The sequence below is a fragment of the Agelaius tricolor genome, unplaced genomic scaffold, assembly GCF_023055355.1.
Source record: "Agelaius tricolor isolate 1412-34295 unplaced genomic scaffold, bAgeTri1.0.p SCAF_3, whole genome shotgun sequence".
Classification (NCBI taxonomy): Eukaryota; Metazoa; Chordata; class Aves; order Passeriformes; family Icteridae; genus Agelaius; species Agelaius tricolor.
Window position 1 is genome coordinate 55,499,778 of NW_027269263.1, and position 17,577 is coordinate 55,517,354.

The 17,577-nt window shown below is 42.5% G+C and overlaps 1 protein-coding gene across 1 annotated transcript; it reads left to right on the plus strand.

The window, feature by feature from the left end:
- The first annotated feature begins 3,622 nt into the window (after positions 1 to 3,622).
- On the plus strand, positions 3,623 to 17,369 carry SLC26A3 (solute carrier family 26 member 3). The gene is made up of 20 exons (XM_071424329.1): positions 3,623 to 3,753; positions 4,576 to 4,715; positions 4,828 to 4,938; positions 5,031 to 5,188; positions 5,939 to 6,103; positions 6,802 to 6,954; positions 7,704 to 7,786; positions 8,599 to 8,746; positions 8,877 to 8,990; positions 9,102 to 9,179; positions 9,603 to 9,698; positions 10,429 to 10,535; positions 10,798 to 10,867; positions 10,955 to 11,047; positions 12,417 to 12,512; positions 13,124 to 13,357; positions 15,033 to 15,087; positions 15,585 to 15,730; positions 16,506 to 16,571; positions 17,165 to 17,369. Exons 1-20 carry the CDS (start codon positions 3,623 to 3,625, stop codon positions 17,186 to 17,188), a joined length of 2,268 nt encoding a protein of 755 aa, XP_071280430.1. The 3' UTR covers positions 17,189 to 17,369.
- Positions 17,370 to 17,577: the final 208 nt, after the last annotated feature.

Sequence of the window (17,577 nt, forward strand, 5' to 3'; positions counted from 1 at the left end):
GGTTCTGAAGTGAAGAAGAGCACAAGGTACCTGCACTGCCTGTGAAAATTTCAGGGGCATCTTTATCCAAAAAATCTTGGTGTTGTTTCTTCTGAAGAGCTTCCTGGAACATATACCAGGTACAATTTAAAATTGTCATTTTAGGTATGGGATATGTGAAGTGATGCTTATAAATGAAATGCTTCTAGTCATGTGTTTTATTTTTTTTAAATGTAAAAGTTTCCTTTGTGGAATTTTCTTGTGTTTTTCAGTTGTTGTGGAATTTTCTTGTGTTTTTCAGTTGTTTTTCAGAGAAGTTCAATTTGTGAGTGATATACATAGATTTAAAAGTGAGATGGACCATGTTAATATTTAATTATTCAATTAAAATTACATATTTTTTGTGTAGTTCTTAGTCAATATTTAGGATAAATTAGTAAAGGAAAAAAAAATCCTTTTGTTAATCCTCTCAACAAAATGGGACACATGAAAATACACATTTCCAAGATTTCACAGAGCTGAGGGATTAGCAGTGGAGTTGGAGATTTTTACGTGTGAGAAATGCCAGTGCTGTTAGTTGCTGACCATGAGAACAGGATCAGAGGCTATATGTTTTAAAACCGAACCCCCCCCAGAATGTTGTCTCTGGAGTTCTGTTTCAGATCTAGTCTAGGTCAATAGTGACTGATAATTGTTACCACTCAATAGCTGTGCAGTGTGAGCTTGGTCCATGCTGACACATTGCAGAAGTCATCAGAAAAATTGGTCTTCTCCCCCAAGGAGCCCAAGGCACTCTAGAGAGCAGTGTGGGTTATGGGAGTACAGATTTCTCTTTTAAGGAATTTGTGAAGGACATTGGCCTTCACCATGCTGGCACTTTTCACAATATCCTCCTTTTCTTTAAAATATCTAAAGTAAGTAATGTCTGATAAAAACCCTCCCTATACTGAGGGCATCCCATCTTTTTAAAGATATATGGGAAGGAAATGAGAGTGAGCAAGAGGAAGGCAATACTGGCTGCACTTGTGGTATCTGACAGCTGCTGACAGAGCCTTGGGAGAGAGAATGAGACAGGAGAAGCTTGCCTAGCAGCAGTGGTCATCTATCTGAAGCAAAGTAGCTCCCTGTGGTCCTGCTTACCTGCCAGGGAGCAGGCTGAAGGCACCTTCCACTGCCCTGCAGGTGCCTGGGCTGGCTTGGTTAAACCTCAGTGAAGCACAGCACTGTGGTTTTTAATGCAGACTTCAGCTTGGCAAGGCTCCTGGTCTCCCCTGCAGCTCTAAGCCATCAGCCCCCAAGGCAGTCTGTAAATTGGGGGGGCATTCAGGAGGTAAAAAACACATGCAAAGCACTTACACCTTCAATAAGACCAGCACTAATAAACCAAAGGATGTTTAGAGAGTTGTACAGAAGATATTGTATGCTCCCTGAGATTGGGGCAGTAAATTTGGCCTGAAGAAAGAAGAATGGCTGGGCAAGGGACAGGAGGGACAACTGAACTACTCTCAAAAGCTTCAGCAGCTACAGCACTGAGGAAAATCTGAAATGAAAGAGTCACCCATACACTTCTTTTATTTTTCTGGCTTATGAAATTTTCAAAGGGTACAAATAGTACATCTTGTGCTCTACAATGTAATGGCAAAACTATTCCACAGGACTTTCAGCAATATCCCTCTTTGTGACATGAAGTCTAAAAGGCAGATACCCAGACTAAGAAACAGAGCAATTTTAAAACCTTTAATAGATAAAACAACTTCTTGCAAATCTCAGTAACCAGGATTTATCAGGGAATAAACTGAACTAACAAATTTTTTTCATTGAAATTTTATCAGCCTCCGTTTTGGAGCTCTGATCCCAACAGAATGAGGGACACAGTGTAAAATTACAGATCAGAGTATTATTTTAACTGGCTTTGGATCGATGTTTTGAATGAGCTTAGAGTTTGAGCATTTGCCTGCTAGAATTATTGCCTGCCAGTTTTTGGAAAAAAGAGTAAAAATGTTTAACCCATTGCCAGAATAGTGAATCCTTTGTGCAAGAATAGTATGTCAACAAAATATCTAAGATGTTTGTTGACATTGTTTGGACTTCTACACGTCTATGAATTTCCACAGAAAGAACAACAAGGAAACTAAAAATGAAATCATTTCAAGTAGGTCAATAATAGGCTCTGAGCTGTAGCAAATTTCAAGATGGGATTCACATTTTAATGCCAAAATTGCCATGGATTAAAAGCTTTTCATCTGTTCATAACTATGCAGACAGCTTTGTGCCACATTAAAATCTGTGCTGTGATATCTCCAAATGTTGAGTACTCCCAGGTCTGAATTAGAAATGCATGTAGGGTATTTCAGCAAGAGTCAGATGTTAGATATGGGCAAGGAACTGGTGCTGGTCAGGCATCTGTCAAGAGACCACCAGCCAGCACCAAGGCACCATGGAGCATTTTCATTAAGGGAGAGAAAATAAATTGAAAAAACTCTATTATCAGTGTCCCAAAAGACTACTTGCTTCCTACAGCACATCTTAATCTCTGAGTCAAAACAAAATAGAACAGGATCGAACAGATTAGTTCCAGTTGGCAGGATCTTACAGTGATCATCTAGTCCAACTGTTGCTACAAAGAGCAAGTTCCACAGCTTCTGTCTGGGACTAACCCTATATTAAACATTTAACGGTGGCTTCAACTGAGAGGAATATTTTTAGACAGTACAGGTTTAAGGTGAATTTAATGTGGGAAGAATGTGTGGCATAATGAGAAATGTAACAGCACAGTGAGCAGCACAATGATGGCATCAATTAATTGCTGCAAAATACCCAGGGGTATTGACTGAAGTGAGTGATGAGCAGATTCATTCTCATGTGTAATGTGGGCTCCAGGGGTCATTTCTAGAGTGACCCAGGACAGTTTCTCTTCAGCACAAACATGCAAATCTGGGGTGGGACAAGGCAGAAAATAGCATTCAGGTGAGACATTGCAACAACTGTTTGTGAACATGAAGCAGAGGAGAAGGAGTCCAGACAGTTTGTGGAAATAAATCTTACAAATAACAAGCAGCAATATTATGCTTTTTTACTCCTGAGCCTGATGTCCTTGTCACACAAATCCAGCCCAATACCTTCAGCCTTTTCTCTGAATCCAAGAGAGGATGGCTGAGCCCTGCCTGGGCTCTGTCTTTCCCCTCATGTGTGGGTTACAGTGAGCTCCCTGCCCTCCCAGCAGTGCCACAAAGAGAAACTGCTTGGGATCTGCTTGTTTGTTCTTTAGGAAATTAATTTCCTTTGAGGGAGGAAGTTTTTGATTGTACGTGGCTGAGTGAGAGATAAATTAACTCAGAAACCATCTTGTCCACTTTTTGGCTGCATCTTTAGAAAGAAATACTTCATGCTCCAGTGAAACACTGCTCTGCAGTGGGAGGAGGAGCAGGGCAGGAGATCACCTTGGCAAAGTGAAGCGGGTGTCTCAACCATCCCTCTTTTGATCTTCAAAGGTGGTAACGCTCAGTTTGGAGCTCACTCAGCTATGCTATGGCTACCCACAGTACATAAGGAGCTAACCCTGTTCTTCATTTCAGGTTTTTAAGTGCCTGGAGCAGAGAGGAGCAGACACAAGTAACTATCCTATCCTGACATTTCAGGAGAAATGGTTGAACCTGTGGGTAACCATTATGTTATAGCCAGACCTGTATACTCGGAGAAAACATTCAATGAAGAGCATGAGAAATTGCACAGATACCATAAAACCTTTTGGGATCACCTGAAACTCTATTTTAGGTAAGAAGATTTTTTTTTCAAATTAGATCTAATAAACAGTCTTGACTGCTCTTGCACTCCATCTTGACAGTGTCCATCTCCCATTCCAACATAGCAAGTGAAAATTCATTAACTAAATTCAATGCCAGATTTTTCTAATGGATTTTGACTGCTGTTACCCTTAGAAGTCTTCCTACAGCTGTATCTAAGGTAGCTTCTCTTTTTCTGGGCCCTCAGCAGCACAGACTCTAGGAAGACCTTACTGAACCCTTTCAGTACTTAAAGGGGTCTTATAAGAAAGACATACTCAGACTTTTTACCATGGCCTGTTGCAGCATGGGATGACATGGTAAAAAGATGGGACATGGGATGATGAATTTAAACTAAAAGAAAGTATATTTGGACTGGATATCAAGAATAATTTTTTTATGATGAGGGTGGTGAGGTACTGGCACAGGTTGCCCAGAGACATGGTGGATCCCCTCTCCCTGGAAATGTTTAAGTTTTGATTGGACAGGGCTTTGAGAAACCTGATCCAGTGGGTGGCATGCCTGCTTATTAGGGTGGGGGTTTGGATTAGATGGCCACAGAGGCTCCTTTCCAACCCAAGCCATTCTAGGGTTCTATGGGAATTTGGTTTGGAAAGGACCTCTGAAGGCCTCTGGATATACCTTGAAGCACAGATGGCAGTGCAGGTTGATCAGGGCTGTGATTGATCAGGGTGAGATTTTGACTTCTGGCATCCAGAACCTGAATCCTTCCCCTTTCCTCACCTCTCTGAAACAGGCTGCAATTCAGCCAAGCTGTTCACTGACAAAATTTTGTTCCCTTGTGCCTTTGCAGCTGCTCCCCACAAAGGGCCAAAAAAATTGCTTTGCGTTTGTTTCCAGTCGTTTCGTGGCTGCCAGCGTACCACTTCAGAGAGTGGGTCCTGAGTGACATCATCTCTGGCATCAACACAGGACTGGTGGCTGTGCTGCAAGGTACCTGGGGGAAATGTGTGTCCTGACACAGCCTGCTAAGCCAGCTGCCAAGGCCCTGCTGGCTTCGGCCTGCAACACACACATCACCTTCCCTGGGCCTCTGTCTTTGCAGGCCTGGCCTTTGCTTTGCTGGTGAATGTCCCCCCCAGTTATGGACTCTATGCAGCATTCTTCCCTGTCCTGGTCTATTTTATCTTTGGCACATCGAGACATATCTCAGTGGGTAAGTTCAGGCACATCACCTACTCTCCTCACTGATGAAGAGCTACATGCTGCCTCTTCAGATCTTTTAACCAAGTGCCTTGTGCTGCTCAGGTCCCTTCCCTGTCCTGAGCCTCATGGTGGGAGGAGTCGTCACCAGGCTGGTCCCCGATGACAGCACTGGAAATGGCAATTCCACAAATATCTCAGCAATAAATGATGAGAGGGTGATGGTGGCTGCATCTGTAACCTTCCTTTCTGGGGTTGTTCAGGTTGGTAAATGTATGTGTGTATGCACACCTGTGTGAATAGATGGAGGGTGGCCTGACCTTCCTCTCTGGTTTCTGCTGTTGTAGTCACCAAAGTAATCCTCTTCCACTTCCCATGTAGCTGACCCTGGCTCACTATTAGGAGACATCTCTTCCCTCCAGTGACCAGGCACTCATGTGCTGTGAAACCCTTGGTTTTGCTCAGGCCTGAGCCTACAGCCTACACAGCTACAACCTACACCTACAGCAAAAAACAATCTACTGGATAGGAAAAAAATAGCTGTGAAAGTAATGTGTATGATGCAGATGCACCAAGGGTATTAAAAGCTCTGCCTTGCAATAGTAAAATATTTGGATTTGTTTTTTAAAAAAATCCACTTATCCTCACTCCCTAATAAAGAATTCCTATAGTTCCTCCTTTCCTAACATACTAATATATTTGCAGCTTCGTGAAACACTTGTATCATGTGAAAATATAGGAACTGGAAACCCTAGAAATAAAGATGTATATTTTAGCTGTAAAATAAAAAGAATGGGTTTTCACTACTGCAGCAGTTACTCATATTAGTAGTGTGCCCTCTGTTGCTATATATCAACTTTTGTTGCAAGTCTGGTGATGGTACATTCCTTAATCTCTGCATGGATGGGATTAGGTGAAAATCTTTGCTTTCATTAAATATGACTGTCTTTCTTTCAAAGATTGCTTAAAAACACAAATTAATCCCACTGACATATGCTAATTTTGTGTTTCAGTTGCTTCTGGGAATTTTCCAGTTTGGATTCATCGTTATTTATCTATCACAATCATTAATCAGTGGTTTCACAACTGCTGCAGCTATCCATGTGTTGGTATCTCAACTGAAATTCATGTTTCAGTTACCTGTCCCTGGATTTAATATACCATTTGGCATCATCTATGTAAGTGCTAGGTGCTCATTATTTGCTAATGCTATTGATGTACCTGGGATATATTTCTGACTGTGTATCACAAGGCAGTAATAACAACTCAGCAAAAAAAAATGCAAAGCAGGAGGAAAAACAAGAGAAAAATGAGAATATGTTATTAGTATTTAGGTAATCTTTACATTTATTACCAAGCACTAAGTTACACCCTATTAGGATAATTAGATAATATTTACTATTTTGTGTTGGCGTATTTCAATTAAGCACTCAACTCTGCCTTAAGGATTTAATTATTCATTTTTACTGGGCTGATATTATACATATTTAATTTGCATATGACTCTGTGAGGGCTGTTGGATGAGAAAGGAGGGACAAGAAGAACAGGAAGGAAGGAATGGAGAAAGGCACCTGCCCAGCAATGCCATTGCCCACATTTCCTATCAAGGACTTGCCTGTTGTTTCAGCCCTCCCTCAGGGGCAAATCTGGAGGAGAGGATCACAAGTTAGTGGCAAAGGAAAAGGTCTTTTGCAGATGCTTCTATCATTTGGCAGAGGCACATGCATTGCAGTCCACATCATCCCACAGGGCATAAATCCTGAACAGCATAATCCTTAGAGCTGCCCAGATACAAGGTCCTTCCGGAAGGAATAGTGCTACTGTGCCAGGGCACAAGTGTTTTTAAAGCACCACATGTCTCTTCCTGATCCTGCAGACTCTGGAGAGCATTTTCAGCCAGATCACAAAAGCAAACGTTGCTGACCTTGTCACATCACTGATTGTCTTGCTTATCGTGTTCGTGGTAAAAGAAATGAACGATCGATACAAGGAAAAGTTACCGGCTCCCATCCCAATCGAACTCCTTGTGGTGAGTCACTTCCTTTGATTTTGCAATTGCTCCATATTATGACATGGGAAGCAGAGTTTTAACTATTTCTTCTCCTCTTATCCACTAAATGATGCATTATCATTTTACCCATAAAGAAAAAATTGCAGCATTCAGGAGCTATTGTGAGATGTTTTACTTCCACATAGCTGTTCTTAACTGACATATCTGTGATGTTATAAACTATGAATTTTTTCCTTGGACAGTACTGGCTCTGACACCAGCCAGCTGCAGTCTCACAGCTGAGGCCCCTCTGCACCATACGTGCAAGCAGTCACTAAAGTCCTAGATATCTATGGCCACACACAAAATTATTTTGCCCTCCAGCAACAGGAGGTGTTGCCCACTCTGAGCAGCAGAGGGGTGGAGGAAGCTTTACATGGGCAGCAAGCCCCTAAAATCCTGGAGGATGTTGTATAGACTCAAGCAGCACTTGTTTTCCCCCTGAATCATTACAGCACCTTGTTAGAACATACCTGGTTTACTGGGTGGGATGATCTCTGTTGTTAGTAAAATATTCTGTTACAATCTGTGTGATTTGTGAATGTAAACCCACACCTGTAAGGTCATTCAGGAATGACATCTGAAGGAATGTGAAAACTTGGGGCATAATTCTGCCACTAGTGATGAGGCTGGACAGTGTGTGAGAGAAAGAAGGTAATTGTGTTTAATAGATTCTTCACACTCTTGCTTTAATGTGCCTAATGGAGGTGTGGTTTATTATCTTTCAGACAATCTTAGCAGCACTGATTTCCCATTTTGTCAACTTTGAAGAAAAATTTGATGTCGCTGTCGTTGGAAAACTAGAGGAAGGGTAAGTGACTTACAATTCACCAGTGGAGCAAGACGTTCTCTTTAGTTCGGCAGTGTTGAACGAGTTCAGCTATGTTTCTGATTAAAATTATCTGCTTCATCTTCTTCAGTAGGTAAATAAACATTTTTCTCTCACTGATATGATACACTTTCAGTACACAAAAGTTACACTTAGAGCACATCTCCTACTTATCAAGGAGTACACTGAGACATGAAATAATTGTGTACTTCACTTTCTGAGATAGCTGGTGAGCAGGAAGTTGATGTTTGTGCTTTTAATTGAACTACTCACTCCTGAACTCCTCCATTTCCCTCACAGCGCATGCACACTTCATCAGCCACCACCAACCCTGGGAAGCTGCCAGGACCCTGCACAATTCTCCTGTCTGGTCCCATGACCAGCCATCAGCATCTCTTCAGCGCCATTATCCTCCAGAGACCTCAATATCTGCCCATCCAGAGCTATATCCCCATAAAGATTATTTGTCCACATATAGAATATTTAGCCTTCATCTGGCTATGCTAGAATTTTGGCATAAAGAATCAGGTGGCACATGTCAAGTTAAAAAGAGGGAGGAAGACATTTGCTAGGACAGCAGAGTGAGTCTGGGGTGGTCTCTGTAGCCCCAGGGGTGTTAGTAGGTGAAGCTTGCAGAGCAACAGCTATTTCTGCTCATGAGTCTCATTTCTTCAGACTTCAGTTCACTGGAAAAAAAAAGAAGGGGAAAAAAGAAGTTCAGAAAGGAATTCTCCCTAGGATCTGCAAAAGACCCTTAGGCATCTCCTTCATGAGTTGAGTTTTTTGTCTTTCAGGTTTCATGCACCTGTTGCACCTGATGTAGGCATCCTCCAGAGCTGTATTGGTGATGCCATCTCCATCGCAATTGTTGGGTTTGCAGTTGCCTTCTCCGTGGCTAAAGTGTATTCCATCAAGCATGACTACCCAATAGATGGCAACCAGGTGGGCAATAACACAGAGATCAAGATACTGCATTTATCAATGGGAAATAAGTAATTTTAGGAAAGCTTTGCCTTGTGAATAACTGTCACAAAGCAGCTCTTAAAAACAATCTCTTCTATTTTTATTTCAGGAGCTAATTGCTTTTGGGCTGGGTAATATAGTTGGTGGATCATTCAAGGGATTTGCCTCCAGCACTGCTCTGTCAAGATCAGGTGTGCAGGAGAGCACAGGAGGCAAAACACAGGTACAAAAGACAACAAGTCATGATGGCATTTAATGAAAGACAGCTCTTTTTTCCTAGCTAACCATCATGCCTGTGGGCACTTATTCATTGTGGAATTGTTCTCTCATGCAGATTGCTGGCATTATCTCATCTGTCATTGTTTTGGTTGTGATCTTGGCCATTGGGTTTCTCCTGGCACCATTACAGAAGGTATTCACTCGTTTCATCTAATGCTTCCTCCTGCTTCCCAAAGACAGGGCTAATCTCTGAGCACACTGAATGTTCGTAGACTTCAGTGGGAGCCAAAAAGGTTTGAAAAGCTCAGTTCTTCTTCCCATGTTATGCCAGAAAGGACCCCTACATCTGGTCCTTCAAAGGGAACACAAGTACCCAAACACCAAAAACCAACTTTCAGGTGCCAAAAATAGGTGAGATTTACAGCCTCAGTGAGACACCTGCACTGAACTGTAGTGCAGTGTTGGATGTTCCAACAGCAGTATGCACTGGGAGCAGAGCAGCTCCCTGGCCTTTCAGCTGCACTTTGGCCCTATTTGTATGATCTTTTAATTCCTAATGTTTTACATTTTCTTTGCTTACTTAAACAAGGAACATGTGTTTTGGTCTTTTTAACAGTCAGTCCTTGCATCTTTGGCTCTTGGCAATTTGAAAGGAATGCTCATGCAGTTCAAGGAAATAGGCATCCTCTGGAGAAAGGACAAGTATGACTGTGTAAGTTGAGTTTCACAAGCACCAGAAGTTAAATGCTCTGAAAAAGTAATCTATCATACAAATGTTCTTTTTTTTATCCCTGTTTCACTTCACTAAACAGAAAGTACAAAATTTTCATGCCTTTTTTACTTGTATATCCCTTCTTAATGTTTTCCATTTTGTTCCATTTATTTGGAGTCGATCCTCACTCTTAACTTCATTTTCATCCATTTCATCAAAATCTGTTAAAATAGTGCATTATATAAAATCAAATAGAGAAGACAGTTACAGAAAATGCCTAAATGACAGAAAATATCCAAGTATCTACTGCATTGACTAAGCATTCAGGGACATTTCTCACAATCACACAATGTGTCATATGGAAGATACACAGCAACAAACAAATTAAAACTGGGACTTGAAGGGTCTACTCCAAATGGTAAAGCTTGTGGCTAGAGGGCAGACTCGTTACCTCTCAGAAAATTTAGGCTCACAAATTGTCCCAGGCTTCAGTTTTCCCAGCTATCAAACAGTTATCTGCCCCATTAAAATACTTTGAACTCTGTGACTAAAAGTTATTCAGCATTATCTAGTAATTTATCAGTCGTGTACACTCACAGGACCTATATTTGCACATTTACAACTCTCAACTTTAGCAGATTTCTGATTCACTTCTAATCTTGCCTTTCTGCTGGATTTCCATTAGGTTCTTGGCATGTTTAAAATGTTGCCATCCACTGTGTCCTTACAGGTTATATGGGTGGTGACTTTCTTAGCTGCCATCTTTCTTGGCCTGGACATTGGACTAGCAACAGCTGTGGCATTCCAGCTGCTGACTGTGGTGATCCGCTCCCAGATGTGAGTACTAGTTCAAGGCAATGGTATCCCAGGGCCTCCTGTTATATAAGTTTTCTCCCTCTGTACAGGGAAGGGTAACAGCCCTGTCTGTGCTTTGGTCTGTCCAGAAACTGTGCATGGAAAAATAATTTACAGGCATAAAACCTTTGGATGTGGGGCTTGCCTCAGCGTGCCACTCTATCTGAGATGGTTTCATTTGATCCTTGGCATCTTCCAAGTTTCAATGTGGGACACAAATAATTGTTTGTGTGTTTGTTCACAGTCCAAGCTGCACTGTTTTGGCCAATGTTGGGAGAAGTAACATCTACAGAAACAGGAAGGATTACACTGATGTAAGAAATGTCTCATTTCTTTTACCACCTGCTGCACTTGTGCTTCTATAGCAGACATTGCCACTGACACTTTTCTTCATTTTACAGATCTATGAGCCAGAGGGAGTGAAGATTTTCAGATGCTCCTCTCCAATCTTCTTTGCTAATATTGAATTTTTCAGAGAGAAACTCATCACTGCTGTAAGTGTCTGGGGCTGTTCTGAACATATGAATTGTGTGACACTTTAAGGTGGATACAGTTTCCCAATAATTACTATATATGCAGTTTATATATTCCACAGTTCAAGGGTGAACTTTCTTTATACTGTTACCACTACTGTAATATAACATGTATGCACACACCTCTGAGAAAGAGAACTGCCTGTCTCATGCTGAACTTACACCATTGCAATGTCTATACCATACGTGTACTTATACCATAACAATACATATTTCAAGAACAAAGGAGTGTAAACATAGATAATATAAAGGAAAATTTATTTTATTTTATTCTCTTTGCTCTTGTACTATTTACACAGAATACGTTCTAGCTTACTCATCTTGCCCCAAGAATGTAACCACAACAGTCAGAAGAATGCCAAATGGAATCATCCTCTCAAAGAGGTCTTAAAATCTTTCATAACAAACTGGTGAATGCAGCCAGTGTTTCCATAGCCAGCACAGAGATGCAGGACCCTGAGCCCCCACTGTGTGAATGAGGCTCACCATCCCCAGCCCAAACACAACTTGCACCATAACCTCCCCTTCCTGCTGCTCTTAGTGGGGAGTTGATAAGCAGTGACTCCCCTGAGCACTCGTAATGAGCAGTTTGCTCTTCACATGAGGGACTGAAACTGGCAGAGGAATGAGGGAATCTGACACGTTTGGTTCTCCATGTGCTTGGCTTTCACCTCAGAAGAGCCTGAAGCTTTTTTTCTGAGTGCAGATGTTCACACCACTCTTTCTCTACAAATACAGATACTTCTAACACCTTTCTCCTCTACACACTAGATGGATGAGGCAGAAGACTTGCAGGAATTTAGTATTTTAGCCTAATTTTATTATTAGCCTAATTTACCTGCCATCTAATTCTTTAAAACCAGCTCAGCGTTTCAAGAGACATATGCAGGCAACATGATAAAATCTGGCTTTCTTCTTCAGGAAAAAGAGTGGGTGAATGACCCACGCTGCAGTCAGGAGGCACAAAGCAGATACAAATCATGAGCTTTCAGATCTTGGCCACCCCATAATGCAGATGAGTAGGAGATGGCAGCACTGTGCCAGCCTGCTGGAGCTGCTGGCCTGTGCACAGCACTGTCACTGCTATAATGCTCTCCATGCTGGTGTCCTAAAGCAGTACAGATAGCCCTGCCTCATTTGCAGCCATTCCCATCGACATCCTTCCAACCTGGAATGAGCTCTTGCTAGAATTTGTGAAAAGTGGTAGACAACATCAGGTTCAAACTATGGTCATCATGACTGTAACAAAAACCTTATTAGATGCTTTGTCCTTCCCCTGGTGTCACAGAGGTGGTTTTTTGTTTAATTATTCAAAGTGCTGGTTTTGCAGGTTGGCTTCAACCCACTGAGAGTCCTGAGGAAACGCAATAAAGCTCTGAGGAAGATTAGGAAGATGCTGAAGAAAGGAGAGCTGCAAGTGACACCGGTATGTCAGACAATCCCCTAGGGTGAGGGGGGAGTTAAGCAACCAAGCTCCCTGTTTTACATGACAAAGAAGGACCTCATAGCCTTCCTTCTTAATTAGATACACTATTCCCCAAGTTGCCACTTCATGACATAAACACATTTTAAAACCAAGATTTTAAATGGCTCTCACAGTTAGAGACCTACAGATTTACCATGGGCAGAGCTTCTGAGTGTCCACTGGAGCTTTGTTTGACAACAAATAGCAGGATCAGATCCCAGAGAAGTGAATATCTTTCTGCATTAATGGTAGGATAAAGCTAGTTTTCTCCCAGCTCAAATCCTGCATGCCTTTTGTTGCCTTGTTCCAAAATTACTGAATTAAAATGTGTCTGGCAACCGGCTTCAGGAAACAATAAAAAGCCATCATCAAGTGATTATGATGATGATTAAATAATTTCCATATTTCTCCAGACAAGGGAGAGACAGAACTTTCCAGGTGGGTCCTGCTCTGTCTCATGGGAAGATCAGTTGTGTGTTGCCATTACTCTTGCCCTTGTGTGAGAAGTACCACTATGCTGGCTGGGTATTGAAGAAGAGAACTAATTAGGACATTTTTCTATGTCAACACAGAAGGGCTTGATTTGCATGGCTAACTCTACATATGAGTCAGAGGAAGAGTTGGACAACAACAAGATAGAGGAGCTGGACCAGCCCGCCATCATGACAGACTTGCCCATTCGGATCAACTGGAGCACTGACCTCCCCCCTGGCATCAGCGTGCCCCAGATCAACCTCCACAGCATCATTCTGGATTTCTCATCCGTGTCCTTCCTTGATTTTTCTGCCATGACAGTCCTCCGAAAGGTAATCACAATTCACAAGACAAACAGTGATCATATGAGAGAAAATCTTACAAATGCAATTACACTTGAGGGATACACATGAGCAAAGGGATGGTGCCCAGAGGGACCTGGACAGGATTGGGCCCACCTGAACCTCATGAAGTTCAACAAAGCCAAGTGCAAGGTGCTGCGGGTGGATCAGGGCAATGCCCAGTATTGATACAGACTGGGGAATCAATGGATTGAGAACAGTCCTTCAGAGGAGGAGATGGGGATACTGATGGATGAAAAGTTGGACATGACCTGGCAATGTGCACTCACAGGCCAGAAAGCCAATCATATCCTGGGCTGCATAAAAAGAAGTGTGACCAGCAGGTGATTCTTCCCCAGTCTCATGAGAGATTCTACTCCTCTCTCATGAGACCTCACCTGGGGTAGGTGACCACCTGTGGGGTCATCAACACAGGAAGGACATGGACATCTTAGAACAGGTCCAGACAAGAACCATGGAAAGGACCAGAGGGCTGGAGCATCTCTCCTGTGAGGAGAGGCTGAGAGAGTTGTTCAGCCTAGAGAGGAGAAGGCTATGAAGGCTGTACCATTAAGTATGGCCTTTCCATACTTAAAGGGAGCCTATGAAAAAGCATGGAGAGGGATTTTTACAGCGGTATACAGTGACAGGACAAGAGGCAATGGCTTTAAAGTGAAAGAGGGCAGGTCCAGATTAGAAGAAATCTTTTACTGTGAGGGTGGTGAAACACTGGAACAGGTTGCCCAGAGAAGCTATGGATGCTCCATCCCTGAAACTGTTCAATGGCAAGTTGGATGATGCTCTGAGCAACCTGCTCCAGTGTAAAGTGTCCTTGTCCAGGGCAGGGTTTGGAACAAGATGGTCTTTAAGTCCCTTCCAACCAAAACCATTCTATGATTCTTTTCTGTGTTTGTAGTCTGCTTCTTAAAGGCATTGCTACAGGGACTAAAGGCCAGTTTATGTAAATTGAGTTTATGTAAATTTGAATGTGCATTTTCTATAGAAAAAGTTTAGGAAATAGTTTAAATAGTCAATATAAATTGTCTTGGAATTAAAGTGTTGGCTGTGGTACCCTTTCTTCACCTGGTAAGATTTTGGGAAGCTTTGCAGAAATGTAGATATGAAATATAGCTTTGAACACCCAGCTGGAGCTGAAACATTGGATTTCTGCTCCTGCTTTTGCTTGCCTGGATGACCTTGAACAAAGCAAAAGGTACAACATTTTCAATAGCAGCAGCTGCAGTTAACTGTCTGGAGACACAGATCCATAGGACCTAAAGACCCACCATGACAGTGGGAATTCTAGTTCTGCTCAATTTCCCAGTTACAAAAATCTCCCCCAGAAGATTGTGAAGTAATTTTTTTTTAGTTTCATCATGTATCATGTAGAGACAACAAAGCCATACAACTTATGAAAGATCACCTACTTCTCTGTGAGCTAAACCTTTTCAATACTGCCTCTTTTCAAAAGGCTTGGCCACCCCTGTCTGCAGCCATGTGAAGAGATTGTCCTGCCTCTATGTGCAACAGAGTTTGAGTCTAGATCCACTTACCATCATAGATCTTAAAATCATAGAGTGGTTGGTATATTTGCTGTGGCTAATCACTATAGTGGCAATCAGCAAGCCCAGCAGAATCTAAATGGTGCCTCCTTCTGGTTTAACAGACTTTGAAAGAGTTTGTCCGGCTCGACATTGACATTTACATTGCTGGGGCGTACGGTGAGTACTGGCCTTTGCTTTGGCATCACCACAGATGCCTCTTCCCACTGCCTCCCCTGCTGACCACTGAGTATGGCTGTGGAGGATCACCCAGTTTTACCTTCCAGTCTTGGATAGCAAACAGGTCCCACTAAATGGGAAATTGTCCTTCCCCTGCTGTCCCCAAAAGGCTGGGACCATGTGTGATGGCTCCTTTTGCCTATGGCCACTGCTGTGTTGTACAGCTCTGGGCTGCTGGACCCACCATCATGCACCCTGGGCTGGGCATTGAATAAGAAAAGGGGCTCAAATTCCTTCCTGCCTGGCATAGAGCAGGGAACTACTGATGGGCATTTATGTTCCATCCTCTTGATATCCATAAAGCCATCTGCTTTAATAAATAAAACTGCATTATACCAGCAGCTCCCGTGTTCACTCAGTGGGCATGCTCAGGATACACAATTTCTTCCTTTTTAAGGCCTGCAGGTCATTTGTGCTTTGATTTTGTTCACTCACAGAGGGCCTCCTGGACAAACTGGAGAGAAGTGCATTTTTTGATGAAGAGATTAAGCCATCCATGTTTTTCCTCACCATTCATGATGCAGTTTTACACATTTTGCTGAAGAAGGACATAGCCAACTCCCCCAAATTAAAGCTGGCTGAGGTAACACTACAGTCTTCATCTTTCATTACTTTAGTGTCTTTCCAGTATTTCCAGGCTCCCAGCAGTGCCCTGCACAGCTATAGCTGTGTGTGCTACACTGTCTCTATTTTCAAAATGATAATCATTAAAACTCAGCTGGTCTCCAATCAAATTGAAGAACAAGAGTGGCTCCTGATTCAGGTGTGTGGAAAACCATTTGTGAAAGGAGTGAATAATCCCCACTGGTGGCTGGCCTGGCTGTGGACTTCAAGTCATCTCTTTGGGAAGAGCACAGTGCCCATCCACCATGCACCTCTGTGGTCACCCACCCAGCAGAGACTGCTCAATTTGCTGCAGTGGCTCTTGAAAGGCAGACTTTATGCTGCTTGCATATAGGCTTTCCAGCCCTGTCTGTCTTCAAAAGGAGCGCTAAAGTAGTGTGGATAAATTGTACTGCCAGATGTGGTGATGGCCTTTCTGGGAGTGTTCTTAAATCACGAGCAAGAAAGGATCCTGTGTACAATGAATGTGTTGAAATGTACCAGACCCAGAATGCTGCTCATGTGGAAACTGCCTAATCCCACTTAACTGAGCTGGTCCAGATCTTCTGCACTGACCCAGAGATGCGGTGGAGGTCATAAAAGCCTGACAAGTGAGAGCTTCCTTTCTTCTATGTCAACATCCCAGGCATGTTCCAGAGATTTAAAAATCAAGACCTTCTTTAATGTGAAAAACGATAAACAGAAAAAGAAAAGCAATCCATTTCCTAACCCACAACTTCTTGTGCTTGTTGCAGGAGAAGGGTAGAAGCAGTGATTTTGTCATCATCCCCAGGAACGGACTGCGCAGCCGCGAGTGCACAGTAAGGCTCTGGCCATGGCCCTCCTCCAGCTGTAGACAGTGCAGCCCAAAAGAGCTGCTCATGGCAATGGCTAGCCAGATAACAAAAGCATCTTCACAGCTGAGCTCTTATGTCAGCCCAGGGCAGAAAGCCACCAGACAGTTTACTGATGGGATTGGCTTAGGGCAAAGCCTTACTGGGGTAAGAGGGATGGAGTCAGCTCTCAAGCCTTGCGGTGTGCACGGAGCAGAGGGGAGGCAGGCAAAGGCTGCCTCACCAGCCTGCCTCACCTGGTATCCTCACCTTCCACCACAGCTCCTCCATGATAAAGTCACTGGTAGAATGGCCCTGTGGCAGAGAAGTCAACATTAGTCCAGTTTATCTAAATGTCTCAGGCAGAAGGGGAGTCTGGAGACAGAGATAAGGAAGGGACACATGCAGCCTTCCAGCACAAAGAGAGAAGGGCAGTATCAGCATGGGGCAACCCTGTAAGGAGGAAATGTCAGACCCCAATGCTTTAGGGGATCAAATACTTACACCATTTACCAGATGATACCTACCATGGCTATTCTTTACAGAATGTGGAATTTTTTTTTTTTTTTTATTCCCTACAGATTCCAACAGAAACAAAATTTTAGACTTAACTTCCTAAGTATAATATCATCCAGCAACACAATGTCAGAGAAGATGAATGTGTGATGAGCATGAAGACAGAAGGATGCTTTTAAATACCTTAAGAAGGATTTACTACATATAGATATGTTCCAGGTTTTGAAATGAGCTTGTTAGTCTTTATGTGTCTCTGTATATATAAATGTATTTATATATAGACATATATATATATTTATATAGAGAGGCTAAAATCACACAGACTTTCTTGTTTCATACCACAGTTTGTAGACAACCTGTACAGTTACTTGAGAATCTATAAATATTTGAAATCTTGTATTGGATACCACAGAATAATAGTTAGGACTGATATTTTATCTTCAGCATGTATATAACTTGAATAAAGTTTTCTTGATGG